Source organism: Salvelinus sp. IW2-2015, linkage group LG20 (genome assembly GCF_002910315.2).
Source record: "Salvelinus sp. IW2-2015 linkage group LG20, ASM291031v2, whole genome shotgun sequence".
NCBI lineage: Eukaryota > Metazoa > Chordata > Actinopteri > Salmoniformes > Salmonidae > Salvelinus > Salvelinus sp. IW2-2015.
Window position 1 is genome coordinate 66,706,312 of NC_036860.1, and position 21,901 is coordinate 66,728,212.

The 21,901-nt window shown below is 41.6% G+C and overlaps 1 protein-coding gene across 1 annotated transcript in view; it reads left to right on the forward strand.

Moving 5' to 3' along the window:
- Positions 1–3,815: 3,815 nt before the first annotated feature.
- LOC111981996 (potassium/sodium hyperpolarization-activated cyclic nucleotide-gated channel 1) overlaps positions 3,816–21,901 on the forward strand; it is a 177,531-nt gene continuing 159,445 nt past the window's right edge. Inside the window, 1 exon segment of the mRNA XM_070449585.1 lies at positions 3,816–4,300. Coding sequence (XP_070305686.1) covers positions 3,936–4,300 — 365 coding nt within the window. The 5' untranslated portion in view covers positions 3,816–3,935.

Sequence of the window (21,901 nt, forward strand, 5' to 3'; positions counted from 1 at the left end):
ACGACGCCATCTTGCTCCTACAGGCTTATAGGCAGAAACTCAAACAGGATGTATCAGTGACGAGAACCATTCAACGCTGGTCTGACCAATCGGAATCCACACTTCAAGATTGTTTTGATCACGCGGACTGGAATATGTTCCGGTCAGTCTCAGAGAACAACATCGACCTATACGCTGACTCTGAGGGAGTTAATAAAGAAGTGCATTTGGAGATGTTGTACCCACTGTGACTATTAAAACCTACCCTAACCAGAAACCGTGGATGGATGGCGGCATTCGCGCAAAACTGAAAGACCAAACCACCGCATTTAACCATGGAAAGAGGTCTGGGAATACGGCTGAATATAAACAGTGTAGTTATTCCCTCCGCAAGGCAATCAAACAAGGGAAATGTTGGTTTAAGGACAAAGTGGAGTCGCAATTCAACAGCTCAGATACGAGACGTATGTGGCAGGGTCTACAGGAAATCACGGACTACAAATAGAAAACCAGCCACGTTATGGACACCGACGTCATGCTTCCAGACAAACTAAACATCTTCATTGCACGCTTTGAGGTTAGTACAGAGACACTGTCGTGGCCCACTTACAAGGACTACGAATCCCCCCCCCTCATCTCCTTCTTCGTGGCCGACGTGAGTAAAACATTTAAACGTGTTAACCCTCGCAAGGCTGCTGGCCCAGACGACGTCCCTAGCCGAGCATGCGCAGATCAGCTGGCTGGTGTGTTTACAGACATATTCAATCGCTCCCTATCCAAGTCTGCTGACTCCACATGCTTCAAGATGGTCACCATTGTTCCTGTACCCAAGAATGCAAAGAATTAAATGTCTACCGCACCGTAGCACTCACTTCTGTCATCATGAAGTGCTTTGAAAGACTAGTCAAGGATCATATCACCTCCACCTTACCGGCCACCCTAGACCCGCTTCAGTTTGCATACCGCCCCAACAGGTCCACAGACGATGCAATCGCCATCACACTGCACACTGCCCTATCCCATCTGGACAAGAGGAATACCTATGTAAGAACGCTGTTCAATGACTACAGCTCAGCATTCAACACCATAGTACCCTCCAAGCTCATCATCAAACTGGAGGCCCTGGGTCTCAACCCCGCCCTGTGCAACTGGGTCCTGGACTTTCTGACAGGCTGCCCCCAGGTGGTGAAGGTAGGAAACAACATCCCCACTTCGCTGACCCTCAACACTGGGGCCCCACAAGGGTGCGTGCTCAGCCCCCTCCTGTACTCCCTGTTCACCCACGACTGTGTGGCCATGCACGCCTCCAACTCAATCATCAAGCTTGCAGACGACACAACAGTAGTGGGCTTGATTACCAACAATGAAGAGACAGCCTACAGGGAGGTGGTGAGGGCACTCGGAGTGTGGTGTCAGGAAAACAACGTCTCACTCAACGTCAACAAAACAAAGGAGAGGATCGTGGACTTCAGGAAACAACAGAGGGAGCACCCCCCTATCCACATCGAAGGTGGACAGCAGTGGAGAAGGTGGAAAGTTTTAAGTTCCTCTGCGTACACATCACAGACAAACTGAAATGGTCCACCCACACAGATAGTGTGGTGAACAAGGCACAACAGCGCAGTCAGAGTGTGGGTGTCACTGACAAGGTACTGACGCAGTCAGAGTGTGGGTGTCACTGACAAGGTAATGACGCAGTCAGAGTGTGGGTGTCACTGTCACTGACAAGGTGGACTTTACCTCTGACTCACTGCATGTGAAGCAGCATTATTATGACTGAGGTGGTATCCAATCATTTGTTTATTTGAATTATTATCAACTCATTATTGACGCACACTTTCTTGGTATTGGACACGGTAAACAACAACCATAATCGTTATTTTTGTTTCGATTCAAACGGGAACATATGAGGAGACAGTTAGACTTGAGGTCGTAGGTATCACACATCTCAGAGGAGCACAAGAGCAAAGATCACGGTCCCCGCCCCGTCCCCCGTCCCCCCCCCGCCCCGTCCCCCTGTCCCGTCCCCCGCCCCGTCCCCGCGCCCCCCGCCCCTCCCTCCCCCGTCCCGTCCCCCTGTTCCCGTCCCCCCGCCCCGCCCCGTCCCCCCCCTCCCCCCCGCCCCGTCCCCCCGCCCCGTCCCCCCGTCCCGTCCCCCGCCCATGTCATCTTATTGCACTGTGATCTAAAAGGTAGACTTGTCCTAAATCCGCACGTCCTACTCTGAAGACGACACAACACGGACGCTCTAACGCTGCTCATCATATTCTTTTATTTTAATATTCTTTTCTTATTCCATTCCGTTTACTTGCAATTTATTGTGTTAGTATTTTTGTGGAACATGTTAGATATTACATGCACTGTCCGGGAACTAAAGCACAGCATTCGCTACACTCACATACATGCAACCTTATTATCAATCATGCCTAACCTTTCGTGTACTGTAACTGTTTGACCAACTAACATCTCTAACCATGTGTACTTGACAAATCTGCAACCATGATGGAAGAACATCTGACTAACCAATGTGTTATGTGACCAATAACATCTGCTAAACCATGTGTATGTGACCAATAACATCGCTAAACCATGTGTATGTGACCAATAAACATCTGCTAACCTGTGTATGACCAATAACAATCGTGCATAACCATGGTATGGAGACCAATAACATCTGCTAACCATGATAACCTCCATGTGTATGTGACCAAACATCTGCTACCGTGCTATTGACCAATAAACAATCTGCTAACCATGTGTATGGTACACCAATAGCACACATCTGGCTAACCATGTGTATCGTGACCTCAATACATCTTGCTAACCGGTGTATGTGACTAATAACATCTGCTAAACCGTTATGTGACCAATAACATACTCTGTAACCATGATATGTGACCAATAACATCTGCTAACCACCATGATGTGAATGTGCACCCACATAACATCTTTCGCAAACCATGTGTAGGGGACCAAAATAAAACAATCTGCTAACCATGTGTATGTGACCAATAACATCTGCTAACCATGTGTATGGGACCAATAACATCTGCTAACCATGTGTATGTGACCAATAATATTTGAATTGATTTGACCCTTTAGTCTACTACGTAATGCAAAAAGCAGAGAATAGCTTATATCCAGCTGAGTCCATCTGATAGCATACTGCGCCACTGTTGAAGGTGTGATTAACACCTATGGTGACTATAGCTGAACAGACAGACAGTAGGCTCCAGTGCCATGCCATTCTCCCACAGCTCATCTCTGCTGAAGAACAAGTCTATACAACAGGCTCTATGTGATGTATGATGACAGATGTAGCATCACAGAGTGGTGTATGATCACAGCATGCATGCTCTCTGATGTGCTGTGAATATAATGAAGGCATTTGATTTGAATGCATAAATCACAGGGTAATAATACCAGGGTAAATGCTTACACATAGATGTCAGTCTGGGGAAAAGCAAAATGCATTTTGAGATAATGATTGTCAAGGCATTCTGCATTGAGTTAATAAAACTAGTATTAAATATTCATATATTATATGTCATTTAAGTGAGGGGTTCATTTTTTCTTCATATCATCGTCTGCTGAAGGGTCATATTATTCACTAAACTGATGAGGAAGGGGAGCTCTATCATCAATCACATTATGGAAATGAAGTGCACGAGCCGCAGCCAGCAATGTGCCTCTTAAACCGCAGTGCTGCGCGAGCGTGATAGGGGCTTGAACCAATAAATACAGTCCGGTCGGTAGATGGCGGTAACACAGGAAACCTGATCTGTCAGGTTCACTAGAAGTCGGTCTCAGTTTGCAGCATTTGCAAAGGAGGCAGCGGAGCCGAGCAGTTGAAGGACATCAAATGAAACACGGGAGCGCTTTACAGCGGGTCCTCTTGAGTTTTGCGCGTAGCCTGTGTGCTCCGAGCCTGGAGACAGTACGTTTTAGTGAAAATCATGGAAGATAAATCAAATTCGTTCTCCAGCAACAAAGAAGGGGAGAAAGCAGATGGGAATAATGTATTTCAAAGGCAAGACTCGATACAGAAGAATAATATGGGGAGCCAGAACATGAAAGGAGGGGACCATGGAAACTCGGTGGGCTTCAAGGGGGAACGGGAGGAAGCCTTGGTCGGGTTCGACGATATAGACGGGTCCGGTAACCGACATGGCTTTATGCAGCGGCAATTTGGAGCGATGATGCAGCCCGGCGTCAATAAGTTCTCCCTGCGAATGTTCGGCAGTCAGAAAGCCGTTGAGAAAGAGCAAGAAAGGGTGCAGACGGCTGGATACTGGATCATTCATCCCTATAGCGATTTTAGGTAAGGAGTGGAAAGTCATCTTCTCAGCTTTTTACCCATGCCGTCACCCACAGAGCCAGACACCACATCCACTCTGTCATCAGTGTGCGTTACGCATCGCCCAGAGCAGAGGCTAATCTTGTTTCTGTATTGAGGCAATTATAGAGGCATTGATTGTTTTACCTATCGAATTGTGATCATATTCATATTTTCCATTGCAATGTTTGCATTATTCTAATGTGGAAGACAGAAATAAATGAATCCACGAAATGTCCTTGGAAAAAGGATGGTGAATGTCACGAGTTAAATACACAAATGCTGATTGTTCACACAACAATACACCAATAAGGCAGTCTTGCTTGTGGCATATGCGGTTCTATAATAGCCTAAGCGACGTTACCTGTGTTTAACATGACAGTAATGTAGGAACATCAAGGATGAAAACATATCGTTGTAGCTCTGCCTGCAATGATGAAACGAAGAGGATCATTAAGGATGGCCTCTGGATAGAAAAATACATATGCGGTAAAATTGTATCGAGAAACGACCACAGAGAATAGAGAGAGAGAGAGAGAGAGAGATAATTAAACATTGGTTATCCGCATCAAAATGAACAAGTGAATAACAAGGGAAGGCATGAATTCAAACACCCGGCATTTGAACAGTTAAACGGAGCCCGTCTGTAAAACCCTGAAGAATGTACAGAAAATAGAATGCAAAATGCTCTGACGTGGGATACACGTCCATCAAACATAAATCCAAGGAGAACTGCGCAGAAAGAAACATGATGGAATTTGCCTATTTGTTTTTAGGGAGCTACAAACCCATTACAACGATCCCTCGTATGATAAAGCTGATTGGTTTATTTGTTTAACGACTTAAATTGGATAAAGTTTGAGATAAGTGGTTAATGGGCTTGTGTAGACATTACGTCATAAATATTTGTATTATTTCTTTGCAACTATTGCTGTGCATGTATCATCACGCGTACACTGACTGACTGTCTCGCAGACATTTTTTTGGACTGCATAGAACCGACCTAATACTGCGCATTGACATGAATAACAGAATGAGCCTGATTGAATGCTGCAAATAAAAAATATCATTCTTATTTTGGTAAATGTAAGTCAGTACAATGTTGTTTGAGAGAATGAATGAATCTTCACATCGCCTGACAAGGTAAAATGATACCCAGTGGCCAAATGGAAGCTTTCATAATCTGCCTCGTTTGTTCAGTAACAGCCCAGCTTTGTATTGTGTGTTGTTTAAACATTGCAGTGTCATTTCAAGATATATATATATATATATATCTACACTTCCTGAACATTGACGTGTATGTAAATACACTGCTATAATGTCAGATCCGAGTGTTCCCATATCCAATAGGCTACGTTTTAAATTCACAAATCAAACACGGCATAGTTGGTTGTGCCTTCCCTTCCATCCGTGTCCCCTGCTAGAGTTGGATGGATGGTGAGGTGACTCCCCTTTGTTCCCGTCAGTAGCGAGCTGGGACTTCACGTTGAATCGGCTGAGTTTAACTCGTCGCTGTCCATGGTGATGAAATGCAACTCTGCACTGTGTGGACCTGACATAGCCCATCGCCTTCTCAAATAATCTACAGTATTAATAATAACCTAATACTAATCTAATAATCTAGTAGTGTGTTGGAACTTTATGGTGACTCGGTCAAATCTAACTCGTCGCTGTCCATGGTGCTGACATGAGACTGGAAATAGCTTCTGCTATCTTACTACTACACAAATTAGGCTGTTTATGAGCAGGGGTGAAGGAGATGAAATTTCTTCCCGGTACGAGCATTTTAAAAATATATTTATTTTATGGGCCTAATCATATAATTACATATATAATCCCTATTAATTTAGTCAGATCTCTATGGATCTAATATTACAGACTTGTCAAATAGTTTTTAAGCCTAATTTGGCCTAGATATTTTTCTGTTTATAATTACCGACATTTGGTAGGGTATTTGTTCGTCAAGTTGTCTATAATTAGATACATGCAGCTTCTCTTCTGTCATTACTTGATGTTTGTCTAGAATACAAAATTACGCCTTGCTCACCAGAATAATGTCATATATAAATCGATAGATTCATTTCTGCTTCTCTCACGGAGCAGGGAGGTTTTCCGTGCAACATTTCCAAATGACATCAGTTTGACCCGTTTTAAGGAAACGAAAACTTGTGAAAATGATCCAACATGTTTCTGGTAATATTTCAGTTCGTCTTGGATGAATAGTTTATGTGGTTGAAAACTAAATATAGCCCGTTTTTATGTTACTGAAAGAAACGATATAATAATATGGTCCCTAAGCGCGTATCCGCATTCTCTCAAGATGCTGAAAGAAATTATTCATATTTCTCCAATTCTGTTCCCGAGACAAAATTAACATTCCACAAGTTTTCAAGTCTATTCACATATTTTTCATGTGATAGACATGCGGTAATGATAAATAGTGTAATAGCCTACACATTTATTGGAATCTATGTTTTAATTATTGTGATAGGCGCATGTTTAACCGGTATGGCGTATCCCAACTATTTATTTTGCTGGTATACTCCATACCGGATTCAAACCAGCTTAGGCTACTTTCAACCCTGATTATGAGATATTTTGTATCTTTAGCTTTAAGATACCCCTTATCTTCTCATATAAATATTGTCTGTCACCAAAATAAAAACTCACATGTTATTGTCGTTTGAACGGTAGGATAAACACATTCCTTGCGTTGCAAATAGGGCGGGGTCACAGTGGTCGGTCATACTCCAGAACAGTGTGTCATTAGATTGTAGAAAGAAGGTTAGCCAGGATTAGAAATACTACATATCAGTCAATGAGCTTACAGCAGGCTACAGCAGGCCCCACAACAATTATGTAACATGATCAACCTGTTCTGGAATAGCAGACACACCGGGCATAATTTGCACCAATCAGGTGATATACATGACTGCTTATTAACGAATAATAATTAGATAACTGTCTCATTAATAGAGATCATTTGAAAGATTCAAGCCTGTAAAGTTATAACGCGAGTGCAATTTTTTTTACTAGCTACAATTTATTGGCTACAATTTATTGGAATCTTTGCTCGCACTCGACTAAAGAGAATGCAAATGCCTTGTTTTATACCAAGATGATTGAATGGAAACCTTGACTCCCTTTTACAACGTCCTCAAATGGTCACCTCCCTTGTCACATGACAGGGGTTCAGCAGTTTGCTCTATAGCCTTGCCTCATTCATGACACCTTCCACTGGGCTCTACATCACAGTGATGTGTTATCTTGTCAATGTAAAGAGAGAAGGCCATAAACAATGCCAGAGCAGAGCTCTTCCTTCTTGGCCCTGGTTTATATAATTGAGTGGCTATTCTACACCAATGCTGTAAGTCTACTCTGTAGTCTTGGCTCCAAATCAGAATTGTATGGATATTCTATACCTGGCTACACTGCTATTCTACACCTGGCTACACTTCTATTCTACACCTGGCTACACATCTATTCTACACCTGGCTACACTTCTATTCTATACCTGGGCTTACACGACTTAAGTACACTGCTATTCTATACACCTGGCTACACTTCTATTCTACACCTGGCTACACTTTCTTGATTCTATTACCTGGCTACACTTCTATTCTACACCTGCTACACTTCTATTCTATACCTGGCTACACATCTTTATTCTACACCTGGCTACACTTCTATTCTATACCTGGCTACACTATTCTATTACCTTTTGCTTACACTGCTATTCTACACTGGCTACACTTCTATCTATACCTGGCTACACTCTTTCTATACACCTGGCTACACTTATATTCTACACCTGGCTACACTTCTATTCTATACCTGGCTACACTCTATCTACTTCCTCCACTTCTATCCTATACCTGGCTACACTTCTATTCTACACCTGGCTACACTTCTATTCTATACCTGGCTACATTTCTCATATCTACACCTGGCTACACTTCTATCCTATACCTGGCTACACTGCTATTCTACTACCTGGCTACACTATCTATTCTATACCTGGCTACACTTCATCCTACACCTGGCTACACTGCTATCCTATACTGGCTACACTTCTATCTATACCTGGCTACACTGCTATTCTATACTATGCTACACTTCTATTCTCAACCTGGCTACACATCTATTCTTATCCTGGCTACACTGCTATCCTATACCTGGCTACACATCTATTCTACACCTGGCTACACTTCTATTCTATACCTGGCTACACTGCTATTCTATACCTGGCTACACTTCTATTCTACACCTGGCTACACTTCTTTCTTACCTGGCTAACTGCTATTCTACACCTGGCTACACTGCTATTCTATACCTGGCTACACTTCTTTCTACACCTGGCTACACTTCTATTCTATACCTGGCTACACTTCTATTCTATACCTGGCTACACTGCTATCCTATACCTGGCTACACTTCTATTCTATACCTGGCTACACTTTCTATCCTATACCTGGCTACACATCTATTCTATACCTGGCTAAGCTGCTATTTTTTAAAACAAAAGCAAAATATGTTTATTGTCATGTACACCGGATGTGTTGGATATCAAATTAAATCAAATCCAACTTTATTAGTCACATGCGCCGAATACAACAAGTGTAGACCTTACCGTGAAATGCTTACTTGCAAGCCCTTAACCAACAGTGCAGTTCAAGAATTAACTTAAGAGAATAATAAAATATTTACCAAGTAGACTAAAGTAAAAAAGTTATAAAAGTAACACAATAAAAATAACAATAACGAGGCATATACAGTGGGTACTGGTACAGAGTATGTGCATGGGGAACAGGTTAGAGGTCATTTGTACATGTAGGTAGGGGTGAAGTGACTATGCATAGATGATAAACAGCGAGTAGCAGCAGTATACAAAACAAATGGAGGGGGGGGTCAATGTAATAGTCCGGTGGCCATTTGATTAATTGTTCAGCAGTCTTATGGCTTGGGGGTAGAAGCTGTTAAGGAGCCTTTTGGTCCTAGACTTGGCGCTCCGGTACCGCTTGCCGTGCGGTAGCAGAGAAAACAGTCTATGACTTGGGTGACTGGAGTCTCTGACAATTTTTTGGTCTTTCCTCTGACGCCGCCTATTATATAGGTCCTGGATGGCAGGATGGCAAGGGTGCTCTTTTTGTTTGGCTCAAATCCTCCTGTCTGTATCCGCTTGAAAAATAAACCCCTTCTTTTTTTTTCATCAGATCATTTCAGGGACTTTATCTTTGTTGTTATTCAATTTCTCTGCTGTGTTCCCAGAATTAGACTGATGTACTGTCTGGCTGCTGCATCATTTAGACATGTAATCGGATGGAGCCCCTCTCTAGTACATGTTAGTCATTTAGCTGACACTCTTATCCAGAGCGACTTACAGGAGCAATTAGGGTTAAGCGCCTTGCTCAAGGGCACATCGACAGATTTTTTTCACCTTGTCGGCTCGGGGATTCAACCTTTTGGTTATTCGGCCCAACGCTCTAACCACTAGGTTACCTGTCACCTGTCACCTGTCCTACTGTAGTTGGGTTTCCAATAGGTTTTTATGGTTCACAACACAAAAGGAGTGCCTTGTTTTTGTTGTTGCAGGCTTTCAGTTGTACCGTTTTTGGAGACATAAAACCCAGTTTATTTTGTGACTTTATAATGAAAAAAGGCCCCAACAACAGTCTATCAATGGTTTCCAAATATGTTTCATGACCACAACAACAATGTGACTTTATAATGAAAATGAAAGCAACAACAGTCCACCCATGAATGACAGACAACACCGTTCACGACTGCTTTGTATAGCTTCAAAATGCATCTGGAACTTAATCTCCAACACATTCTTAATACTGAGGCTGCTTAAAGATTAATGGCTGGTTAGTAATATTAATTATTTATAGATTTCAGAAAGGGTCTCATGCTTGGCCTGTTGTAGACTAACGTTAGTTCTGTTGGAGAATACGCTTCTGTCTTCTTTCTTTCGTTTAGCTTGACCATGTCCAGATAGCACCATGTCCAGATAGCACCATGTCCAGATAGCATGACCATGTCCAGATAGCACCATGTCCAGATAGCACCATGTCCAGATAGCATGACCATGTCCAGATAGCACCATGTCCAGATAGCATCATGTCCAGATAGCACCATGTCCAGATAGCACCATGTCCAGATAACATGACCATGTCCAGATAGCACCAAACACATGTCCAGATAGCATGACTAGGTCCAGATAACATGACCATGTCTAAGATAGCAACTATGTCAAGATAACATGCTGCATCATGTCCAGATAGCACCATGTCCGAGCTAAGCACATGTCAGATAGCACCATGTCCAGATAGACACAAGTCCAGATGACACCATGTCCAGATAGCTGAGCCATGTCCAAGATAACACCATGTCAGATAGCCACCATGAGTCCAGATACATGCATCATAGACATAACCATGTCCAGATAGCACCATGTCCAGATAAGCAACAGATTGTCCAGAATAGCACCATGTCCAGATAGCACCATGTTCCAGATAGCAACCAGTGTACAGATAAGCCTCAAGTGGGGTACAGATATGCAATGTCCGATAAGCATGACCTAGGATAGTGGCCTGAACAGGGACATCAACATATGTCGCACTCAGAGTGGAGTAGAAGACACGTGACTATGTCTCAGAGACATGAACCTATAGTAGGTCCAGTAATATGTCTAGATTCCATGTCCAGCATCGCACCCCATACGTTACTAATGATAGCAACCTATGTCCAGCATTACGCACCATGTACCAGAGCTACTATGTGGGGAACTCAGAATATGCCTACACACTATGTGATACAGTAATGAGATAGCATTCACGAAGCCTATCGTTCTAGTGAGAATAAAGCTAACCATGTCCAGATAGCACCATGTCCAGAGATAGCACCGAGATGGTCCAGTCATAGCTGACCATGGTCCATAAACATGAGAGGTGTCCAGATACACTGACCTAATGTTGCAAGATACACGCAACCAGTGTCACCCATGGCTATAAGCACCATGTATTCCCCAGAATAGGAGTCGAGATGTTCCATGATTAGCAACCAGAGTAGACTAAACTGGATAAACTCAATGCACCTGAACTTGGTCCTAGATCGCACCTATTGATATGCTCCAGAGAGCACCAAGTCCAGATGAGCACCACCACTATAGGAAGTCCAGATAGCATGGACGCATAAATGTACCAGTGAGTAGACATTGACGCCATTGCTGTCCTAGTATAGCAAACCACTCTGAGGATCATAGAAATATGGGATCAATTGTCTACACCAGTAGACATGAGCACCTTTATCAAACTATTCCAGATAGCACCAATTGGATCACATGGTATATCAGTGCGCAGCCATAGTCCAGATATACGCCACACATAATTAGATCTCACGAAGTAGCACACTATGTAACGGAGGATATAGCGCATCCCTCTTAGTGTCCAGTGTATTAGCACCCAATGTCCAGATAGCACCATGTCACCAGCATAAAACTGAGGCCACTATTGTGATGTACCAGATAACCACCTACAGTGTGTGAAACTCGATAGCAGCACCTTAAGTGGTCAACAGACATCTCACAGCCAGATTTAGACCATTAGGGGTCTCGAGTATGAGCACATGGAATTGTATGGCAGTAATAGTGGATGAACTTATCGTAGCAAAGCTGCTCCAGCCATATATGCTCACGTAATTGGATCCAGATAATTCATGTAAATGGAAACCTAGAGAACCTATTACCACGTATGAAGGATGCTGAACCAGATGTTCGCGCTACAGAAATAGGCATACCATGTGACTCCAGTGAGTGAAATAGAGAGACCAATTCAATTGCCTTGCGCAATATAAGACCACGGGCTTGATGTCTAGATCCTGTAGTAAAGAAAACAATGTTCCAGGAAATCCGTCACCAATAATGTGCAAAGTAGAGATGACACTCTGTATGATACCAGGATATGATGTCCACTCATGGTTCGTTTTGATATGTCAAAGTCAATTCGACTGTGGACTCAGGTGTAATCATTGTCACATCCCACTCGTTAGATGACATATTTCACACATCTAATACCGTATTCTTAGCAATCATCACTCTGCTACCCAATAAACAGTCAAGTCATCTCACCTCAACCATCCTAATACATGTCATTTTCTAACGTGCATCAGTGATGTGCACTACCGTCCCCAGGATAATATCCTTAACTGTAAAAATGGCAGTTGTGTGCAACTTGAGCGGTACGGTAATACTACGTCATATTGATGTTTTGAGATAAGGGATGAAAGATACACCACAGGAATTGAACCAAAAATGTTCAGTTGACTTATACTTCCTGTTAGTTGGGATACATCTCTAGTACGAAGCAGCAGATATCACATGGAGGAGTCTTACAACACTAGCATTGTATACGAACATCACGTTCGTGTACTTGTTGAGTGATGACGCATACAGAGGTCGCATGACTAGTACAATTGTGTGGAATCTCAACTGATAAAGGTGTCAAATAGGCATGCCGAGCTGATTTGGATCATCAGGCTTAAGCTAATCTACACGTCACATTATTCAAATCATATGAAATTCACTGAGAGCTGTCATAATGCTCTATATTGATCATCTACATCACCCACTATAATGACTACATGCTCTAAGCTCCGGCCATTATCCTGTTTTGAGCTACCTATAAAATGAACAAGTATATCTACCACTAACCATAGACTCTAACTTATTTTATGATCATACTATTCACCAACTCTAATATATGACCTCACATGCTTCTAGTTGATTGGAGCCTCCCACACGGAACTGTTTTGTTGATAATGAATACCACAAGATCCTCTTAGATCTCCACTATTAATGCATACAGGCTGCTAGTGATCTCCACTATAATGAATAGCAGGTGCGGCTATTGATCTTCCGCACTATATGAAAATTGACATGCTACTTAACGTGATCTCCACTATAGAATGACTTCGATGCCTTAGTTGATGCTCCAATGCTATAAACAGATGACTCATGCCTACATAGGTGGATCTTTCTCCGGGCACTATACACGAGCCACATTGCTGCTAGTGATCTCACATATAATGACTACATGATGTCTATTGATCCCTGCACTATAAAATGTACATGCATCTAGTGGATCCTCCCACCCCACTTATAAATGCAATAATACATATGGACTCTATTGGATCTGCCCAGTCCACACTATAATGATACTGCGTCCTAGGGTAGTATTTGATCCTCGCACTAGTAAACTAATACCAGCTACTAGTGATCTACATTCTATACAATGGAATTACATGGATGCTCGTATTGATTCTTCCAGAGACTATAATGACATAGACATGCTTCGCTAGTGATCTCCACTTAATGAGTATAGCCATGGCTCTAAATTTGGATCTCCCTATAATGGAGAAATACATGCCCTATTGATCTCCACCTACAGAGTCTGTAGCCTGCTATAATATGAGTACATCTGCTATATTGATCTGTCCACTAAGATACATTGAATGACAATGCTCTAATTGGTAGATTGGACCGCCCACACTATTATGGAATACAGTGCTGGGCTAGTAGAATCCTCCATACTAGTAGGGATGAATACATGCCTCAACTTGATCTCCACGATTGAGCTGGATGAATAGACAGATGCTCTAGTTCTGATCTCCACTTGTATGTACCACCATGTATACATGAATACATGTGCTATCTATTGATACTCACCACCTCACACTGATAACGACAATACAGTGCTTACCTATTTGACAATCTATAGTCTCGCTCCACGTGATATGAACATGAGATTAAGTATCGTTGGGTCGCTCCAATTGATCTCCGCACTGATATATGAACTTGACACTGCTCAAGCTGTGATCTCTCGCAAGCTATAGATGGAATACGATCCTGACTCTTAGTGTCGCTCCACTGATACAACTGAATGAATTAGGACAAGTGCTGCTAATGTGATCCATCCAAACTAATAAAGCAGATGAATACACTGCTCTACAAAGCAGATGCTCTAGTGAACAGGTTGATCTCCCACGCACCTAAATAACAATGAATACAGTGCTTCTATGATTAGCTCATATAAAAGCATGAATACACGTGCTACTAGTGATCTGCACTACGTAAAGCAGCAGTCATACTCACACTTACGCTATCGTAGGATACAGTAACCGCGCCGCACACTATATAGGCCGTTTAATTTAGATTACGATCAGCATCACTCACTACTAATCCACTATCCCAAATCACCGCACTTAACTAATCTACTATCAACCAACATCTCACACTATCCTATTCTAACTATCCAATGTCGATCCATCAGCGCTATATGACTCTTACTATCCACCATCATACCGCACTACCTATCTAACCTATTCACACAATCATCCAGCTATGCCCCTCTCTAAAAACTACTATTCCACATCATCCACGTACGAACTTAATGTCTACACTTATACTTATCACTAACATCATCAGTAATGACTACCCATGTGTTTCGCTATACTACTCTCACACATCAGTGATTCTCGAAGCACCTCCTTATCTACACCTATAGTATCAAGCAGACTAGTGCGAACTACCTACCATGACGGGGATGCTCTCTTAGACATATGGGGCATGGATCTCTCTCGCACTATAAAAGTGAAATACAACATAGCTACGAACTGCTCTAGTGATGCTCCGCGTACCCTAGTCTACTATCCAACATCATTCACTACCTGTCTACTATCCACATTCCATCAGCTACCTATGTACTGTCCACATCCAATCCACCGACTAACTATACTGATCTAATCCACATCATGCCACTTACCTGTAATAGCTAAATCCTACATCAATCGCACTACCTGAGTCCAGCTTATACCAGCATCAATCACCACGTCTATCTACTATCACATCAATCCACTACCTATTCGACGTAAACTATCCAGAACCTTATGTCCTATCACACCACTACATGTCTACTTATTCCACATCTTCGACTTACTACCTATCGACACTATCCCTCCAAGGACAACGAACAGTCATCCAACCACCTATCTACGCTTATCTCACTAGGTCATCCACTGACCTACGCCACTTATCCCACATCTCCACTACCTATCTACTATCACACCATCCACTACCTTCTGCTAATCCACATTCATCCCTACCTATCTCATATCCACTCATCCACCACCTCTCTCTACTACTACCTACATCCATCCACTACCTGACACTATCCACATCATCCACTACCTATCTACTGTCCACAATTAATTCAACTAATACCGTAATCCATACCACTTATCCATGCTCCATACCTAATAGTCCACTCTGATCACATCACATCATCTTCCACTACCCTACTACTATTATCATATTAATCTCACAATCAATCCCTACCTATCCTAATGCTATCTACAACAATCACCACTACCTATCTACTATTTCGAATCCACATTCCCATCCACCGCTTAGCCTACCCACTATCCACATCATCCCACTACCTTAATCTACATTGATCCACATCATCCACTACCATAATCTATAACTGTCCAATCATCCACGACCTAATGTACTGTCCCAATCGATCAATCCCTACCCCTTAACGCTATTCTTACTGTCCACATTTCATTCCACTACCTATCCACTATCCACATCATCCACTACCTATCTACTCTCACATTCAACCCACCCTACCTTCCATCTACCATATCCACATCAATCCACTACCACTAACCCACTATCACAATCAATCCACTACCTATCTACTATTCCACATCATCCGACTACTTATTAATCACACCTATCATAAATTAACACACTCAATCCACTACCATATTCTACTTATCAGGCGACTCCTCTCCACCTATCTTTACATTACTATCCAACTCACTGCCAATACCCCTATCTACTCTCGATGCCACATCATGCCACTACCATATCTAACTATCAAGCATCATCGCACTACCCTACATACTATCCCACAGTCCACCCAATACCTATCTACTCTCGCCACATCACTCCACACTAACATATTCATACTATCAACACATCATCCAGCTTACCTATCTACATATCCACTTTAACCTATCCAATCTGTAATCATAAAATCTACTACCATGAATTATCTATTATATCCACATCAATATCGCCTCACACATATCCACCAATCATCCACTACCTTCTAATAATCGAATTCTCCACTAACTATCTACATCCTGCACATCATCCACTCACCCATACCCTCACATTATATCACATCGAAATCTATCACCTACGCATATGTCCCTAATCCTATCCAACATATACATCCACTACCTATGCTAATGACTATCCACATCATCCACTTACCTCCAACCTCTACTATCCAATCTACTCCATCTACCTATCCACTACCCACTTATTATAATTTTTCTACTATCATGAATCACCATATCATCCACTCCTACCCCCTACTATCCACATCATCCATCTACCTATACTATTATCCACATTCATCCACTACCTATTACTATCTGACACATCTTAACGTCGCATACCTACCTATCTACTATCCCACCATTCATCCCACTACCTACATCTACTATCTATCAGCAGAATAATCATTGCACATCACGGCCCTCTACGATCTACCTAAATACTATCGAGCAATCCATCCCACTATTAAATACCTATCTACTATAATAACCTCAACATCATCTTCCAACATACAATATCTAACTAATCCACAATCTAATCCTCAGTGATCACTACCCCTATCTCACATCACGTCACCCATCTACATTAGTCGAACTGACACTGTATAACAATAATTCTACTCTACTACCTTATTCGAATTTATCCACATCATCCTCACACACTATAATGAATATCACATGCTTCTTACTTGAATCTCTCACTGTAATGAAATAGCAAATCTCTTATTGATCTCCACTATAATGAATACATGCACCATTATCCAATGCATCTACCACTTTGAACTTACTCCAACATTCATCCACTAATCGATAGAATCCTATACATCGTCTCATCTATTGGCACAACTCATCTCCACTACCTACCCATCTCATCACTACTAATGCAACATATTCACCATCCACTTGCATCTATCTCACTATCCTTAAGTCGACATCATCACTTCCGCACTACCCCTCACTTATACATATCAGGCACACTACTGTCAAATTGATCTCACTATACGAACATGCTCCTTATCTGATCTCCACTATAATGAATACATGCTCCATAAATCATCACACTACCAATGATCTCACTACTCGACTCCATCAATCAACTCACACTACCTATCCACTCACTATCTACTATCACCACAGTACTAACTACTGCCACTATCCCTATCGGCCCACTAATCACATCATCCATTTCTGAGACCTCTACTCTCTATTACCTCCACTATAATGAATACATGCACATACATCCATCCTCAATTCGATCCCTCTATCTACCATCTATAATGATTACCACAGTCCATTCCCATACTACCTATCTATCTATTCAGACATCATTATCCCTACCCAACTATATACCCACATGATAATTTCACCACATAAATCCCAGCCCTAATCTACTATCTGCTCACAATCATCTCAACTACTACTACTGATATTCCTCACCTCAATCCACAGCCTACATATTCATACTATCTGAATATACATGCTATTCCCCTCCATTGATCTCCACATCATCCACTACCCACTAAATGTAATCTACTAATGCTCCCTACATTGAATCTCCCCACTAATGAATACATTGCTCCACAGTTCCTATCTACTATCCACATCATCACTACCCATATTGATCCCTACCTATACACTATACACTAAGAATAATTGCTCTATATCTATTGATCATTCATTACATTAACCTGTTAACACCTACCACGCCATTGAAGAAAGTGGAATACTGAGCTAGCTTTCCCTCAGAATCTCAGTGAGAGCAGTTGAGATTCCTCCTGACTCCTATAAATAATGCACAAGGCAGAACAAATTAGAGAGCACCATTAAATAATAGATGCTTTCTCCTAAAAAACCTGGGGTTTTCGTTCGCAGACTTCCCTATCCTACATACCTATGAAATAGCGGGAGTATTAGCCAATAGGTTGCTGCTCGGTAAACTAGTGATCTCTAGCACAGCTAAATTTAATAGTCAAACTCGAATTAATACGAATGTGTTGTTTAACAACTGTGCCTACAGCACAATTTGAGAGAGAACAGATAAAAGGAACATTGCGCCACATAATGAATAATAAAATCTCTAGTGATCTCGCACTAATAAATGGAATACATGCTCTATGGATCTTCCACTTGACAAGGAAAGGGCCTGCATATAGCTCGAGGTTAAATGTATGTAGCTTCCTAACAAAAAACATGAGTTTTTTTAACTTGGTCAACGATAAATTAATATTTTCCATATTTTAGCTTTAAACAGAAACCTCATTGGATGCATACCGTTAATGATGACAAATGAAACATATCCGGATTATAGTCAACTGAGAAGGGACAGGAATTGCATAGATATAGTCAACTGAGGAAGGGACAGGATCATATAGTCCTACTGAGAAGGGACGGAATATAGATTATAGGTCACTGAGAAGGGACAGGAATCATAGATATAGTCAAACTGGAGAAGGGACAGGAATCATAGATATAAGTCACTGCGAAGGGACAGGAACTCATAGATATAGTCACTGAGAAGGGACAGGAAGTCATGATAGTCTACCTGAAAAGGACAGGAAGTCAGAGATATAGTCCTACTGAGAGGGACAGGAAACATGATATGCAAACTGAGAAAGGGACAAGGAATCAATAGATATAGTCAACTGAGAAGGGGACATAGGAATCATAGATATAGGTCAACTGAGAGGACAGAATCATATAGTCTACTGAGAGTGGACAGGAATCAATAGTCTACTGAGAAGGGACAGGAATCATAGATAATAGTCTGTTATAAGGGACACGGAATCATAGATGTAAGTCCCTGTTTTAGAAGGACAAGGAATACGGAATGGTGGGCGGTGTAGCATTGTACTTCGAAATCACATACCTTTTAAGAGGAGGGAATGAACCTTAAATGTATGTCAATGAGGCACTGATGGGCTCAAGGTACATCTGGCCTCACTCTAGTAACTCTGCTCAGCACCAAGGCGCTACCTTATTGGTAGGATGTGTGTATAGATCTCCTAGCTCTAAGGTGTCCTATCTGGATGAACTTATGCACTGGGTTTGACCCAGGCCACGATAAGTAACAGAGATGTATTTTTTGAGTGATTTTAATTACAAATTGGAGTAGGATCATAATAATTCATATATAACTAAAATTATGAGATTGCCGAGAGCTGTGTTTGAAACAATGAAATTAATGGACACTTCTAAGATCATCAACCTAGGTTGGTATCGTTCAGACACGTGCATTGATCTGATCTTCTGTAATATACCATTGCATATGCTTAAAGGATATATCAAATGAAATGTGGGCCTGGACAGACCATAATATTGGGCATAACTCAATGAAACACAAGTTCCATAGAAACCACCGAAGGATTGTGGTGGAGAAATTATAAAACATATTAGTCAATGAGCAATTTCAAAAATGAATTTGGCCTGCTGTACCTGGGAAGCTGATTTATCTAGAGGATGATTAATCGCCTACAAGCAGGTTTTATTTGTTGCCTCAACTGAGGTAATGGACCACATGCCCCAGTTAAAAGAATACTGTGACAAAAGTCTTAGCAGCCAAATTTTAAACATGAAATTGATGAACAGAATTAAGAACACTACGTAAGTATGTCCGTTAAACTAAATCGCAAGAAAAAAAGAAAGCTTTATTTTAACAATACAAAGATTTTATTATTTGATTGTAAAAATGATTGTAAAAAAATGTCTGGAATACAGTGGAAGGGCTTACTTGGTTAATCTATGTTAATAAATGCCCATGTCTCGTGTGGAAGTTGACAGGAGAAACAAGTACAAAACCAGCTGATATTGCAATCATGTGCTCGAATTTTTAACAAAGAAATTGAATTGATTGAGGATGTGAGAGAGTGATAATGGAAAAAGTTGAGGATCGCCTTGTTGCCTCGATAAATAAATAATTATAAATATATTTAATTTAATTTAATTTATAATTCTATACATATTATAACTTTCCTGGCGTGAGTTGTATGAACGAACATGATAATCAACAGTGGAAACTGTCATGCTTCAGTATCACTACACCATGAGTGGAATTACTGTCATTATATCGAGAGGTCTATGAAAGAGATAATCTGACACGCATACTCGCACGCCAGCGCACACACACACACGACACACACACACACAACACACACACACACCACACAACACACACACACAATAGCTCACCACACACACACACACTTCTATTTGCATATTTCCTGCTTTGTCAATATACACCCTTCTTGGGTTTACCTAGATTCTTGGAAAACTTAATCCCAGTCGCCACTCCCGTATCCCTTTACATCTTCGCCGCCTTAACTCCGTAACAGTCAAGTCCTATTGTGTCTCTCTTCCACGTTCTAGTAAAAAATTATCCAGGAGAGGAGAGAGCACAAGGCTCCCTCTCAGCAGTGAGCATTTCCCAGTGTGTTGCCGTTCTAATGATCTGTCCTCAGATTAAAACGGCAGCAGAAAAGTAAATTGAAAATAAATGATAAAGCCGCGGCGGTGGCTGGACTGGATTTATTATTTATTGAGATAAGGTGGGGGGAGGCGGACTGGCTTCTCTGTGAAGAGAGATCCCCTGGAGTGTTAATAAGGGTGGAGAGAAGGAAGGGCTTTTGTTTGGAGAATCTTGTGTTCGAAATGACAGCAGTACCTGTCGCCCAACCGCTAAATAACTATTTGTTTTTATTTTTTTTTATTTTTTTATTTGTGTGTTTGGGATAATCTTATCTTCCCGTTAGAATGTGACAGGAAGTCCCTAAAGAGAAAGATCCTCTTCCCTTAGTTTCACCTAACTCCTGTGACCCTCTCCTGCAACTACAACAGCTGAGCCAAGGTTGGCTTACTTCAGGAAGCCCAGGAACATGTGTATCTGGTGGGCATGTGGGCGGATGGTGTGTGTTTGTGTGGATATTACATCTTACAGTTTCCTTAACAATTTTATCAATGGAATGGTTACATTGTAATAAAGCCATTGTGGACTGAAAGGTCTGCTTCCACTGTGGTTGTGCCTTTGGTTGGGCTAATGGATAACATGCCTCTCAACTCCTATCATTAGGAAGGAGTAGTGGTTTTGTTATAGTAAAGTACAGTATTCACTGTGGCCCCTGCAAATCAACAGCCATTTACAATAATATAATCAGACTTTTGATTGCAGCAATCTATTCTCTTCACGTAGGGGCTGCCAAAAGCTTGGCAACCAAAAACCCTTTTACTTCAGTCTTGAAATTAGGCCGATCAGACAGTACCGAAAAGCAATCCCCCCAATCGCTGCGAAGGCAAAGTTGCCCTTGCGTATTTTGAAAGAGACAGACAAAAAACCATTTATATCAATTAAGGCATCTTTCCCATCAAAGATCAATCCCTCTGGAAAAAAACATGAGAAATAAATCT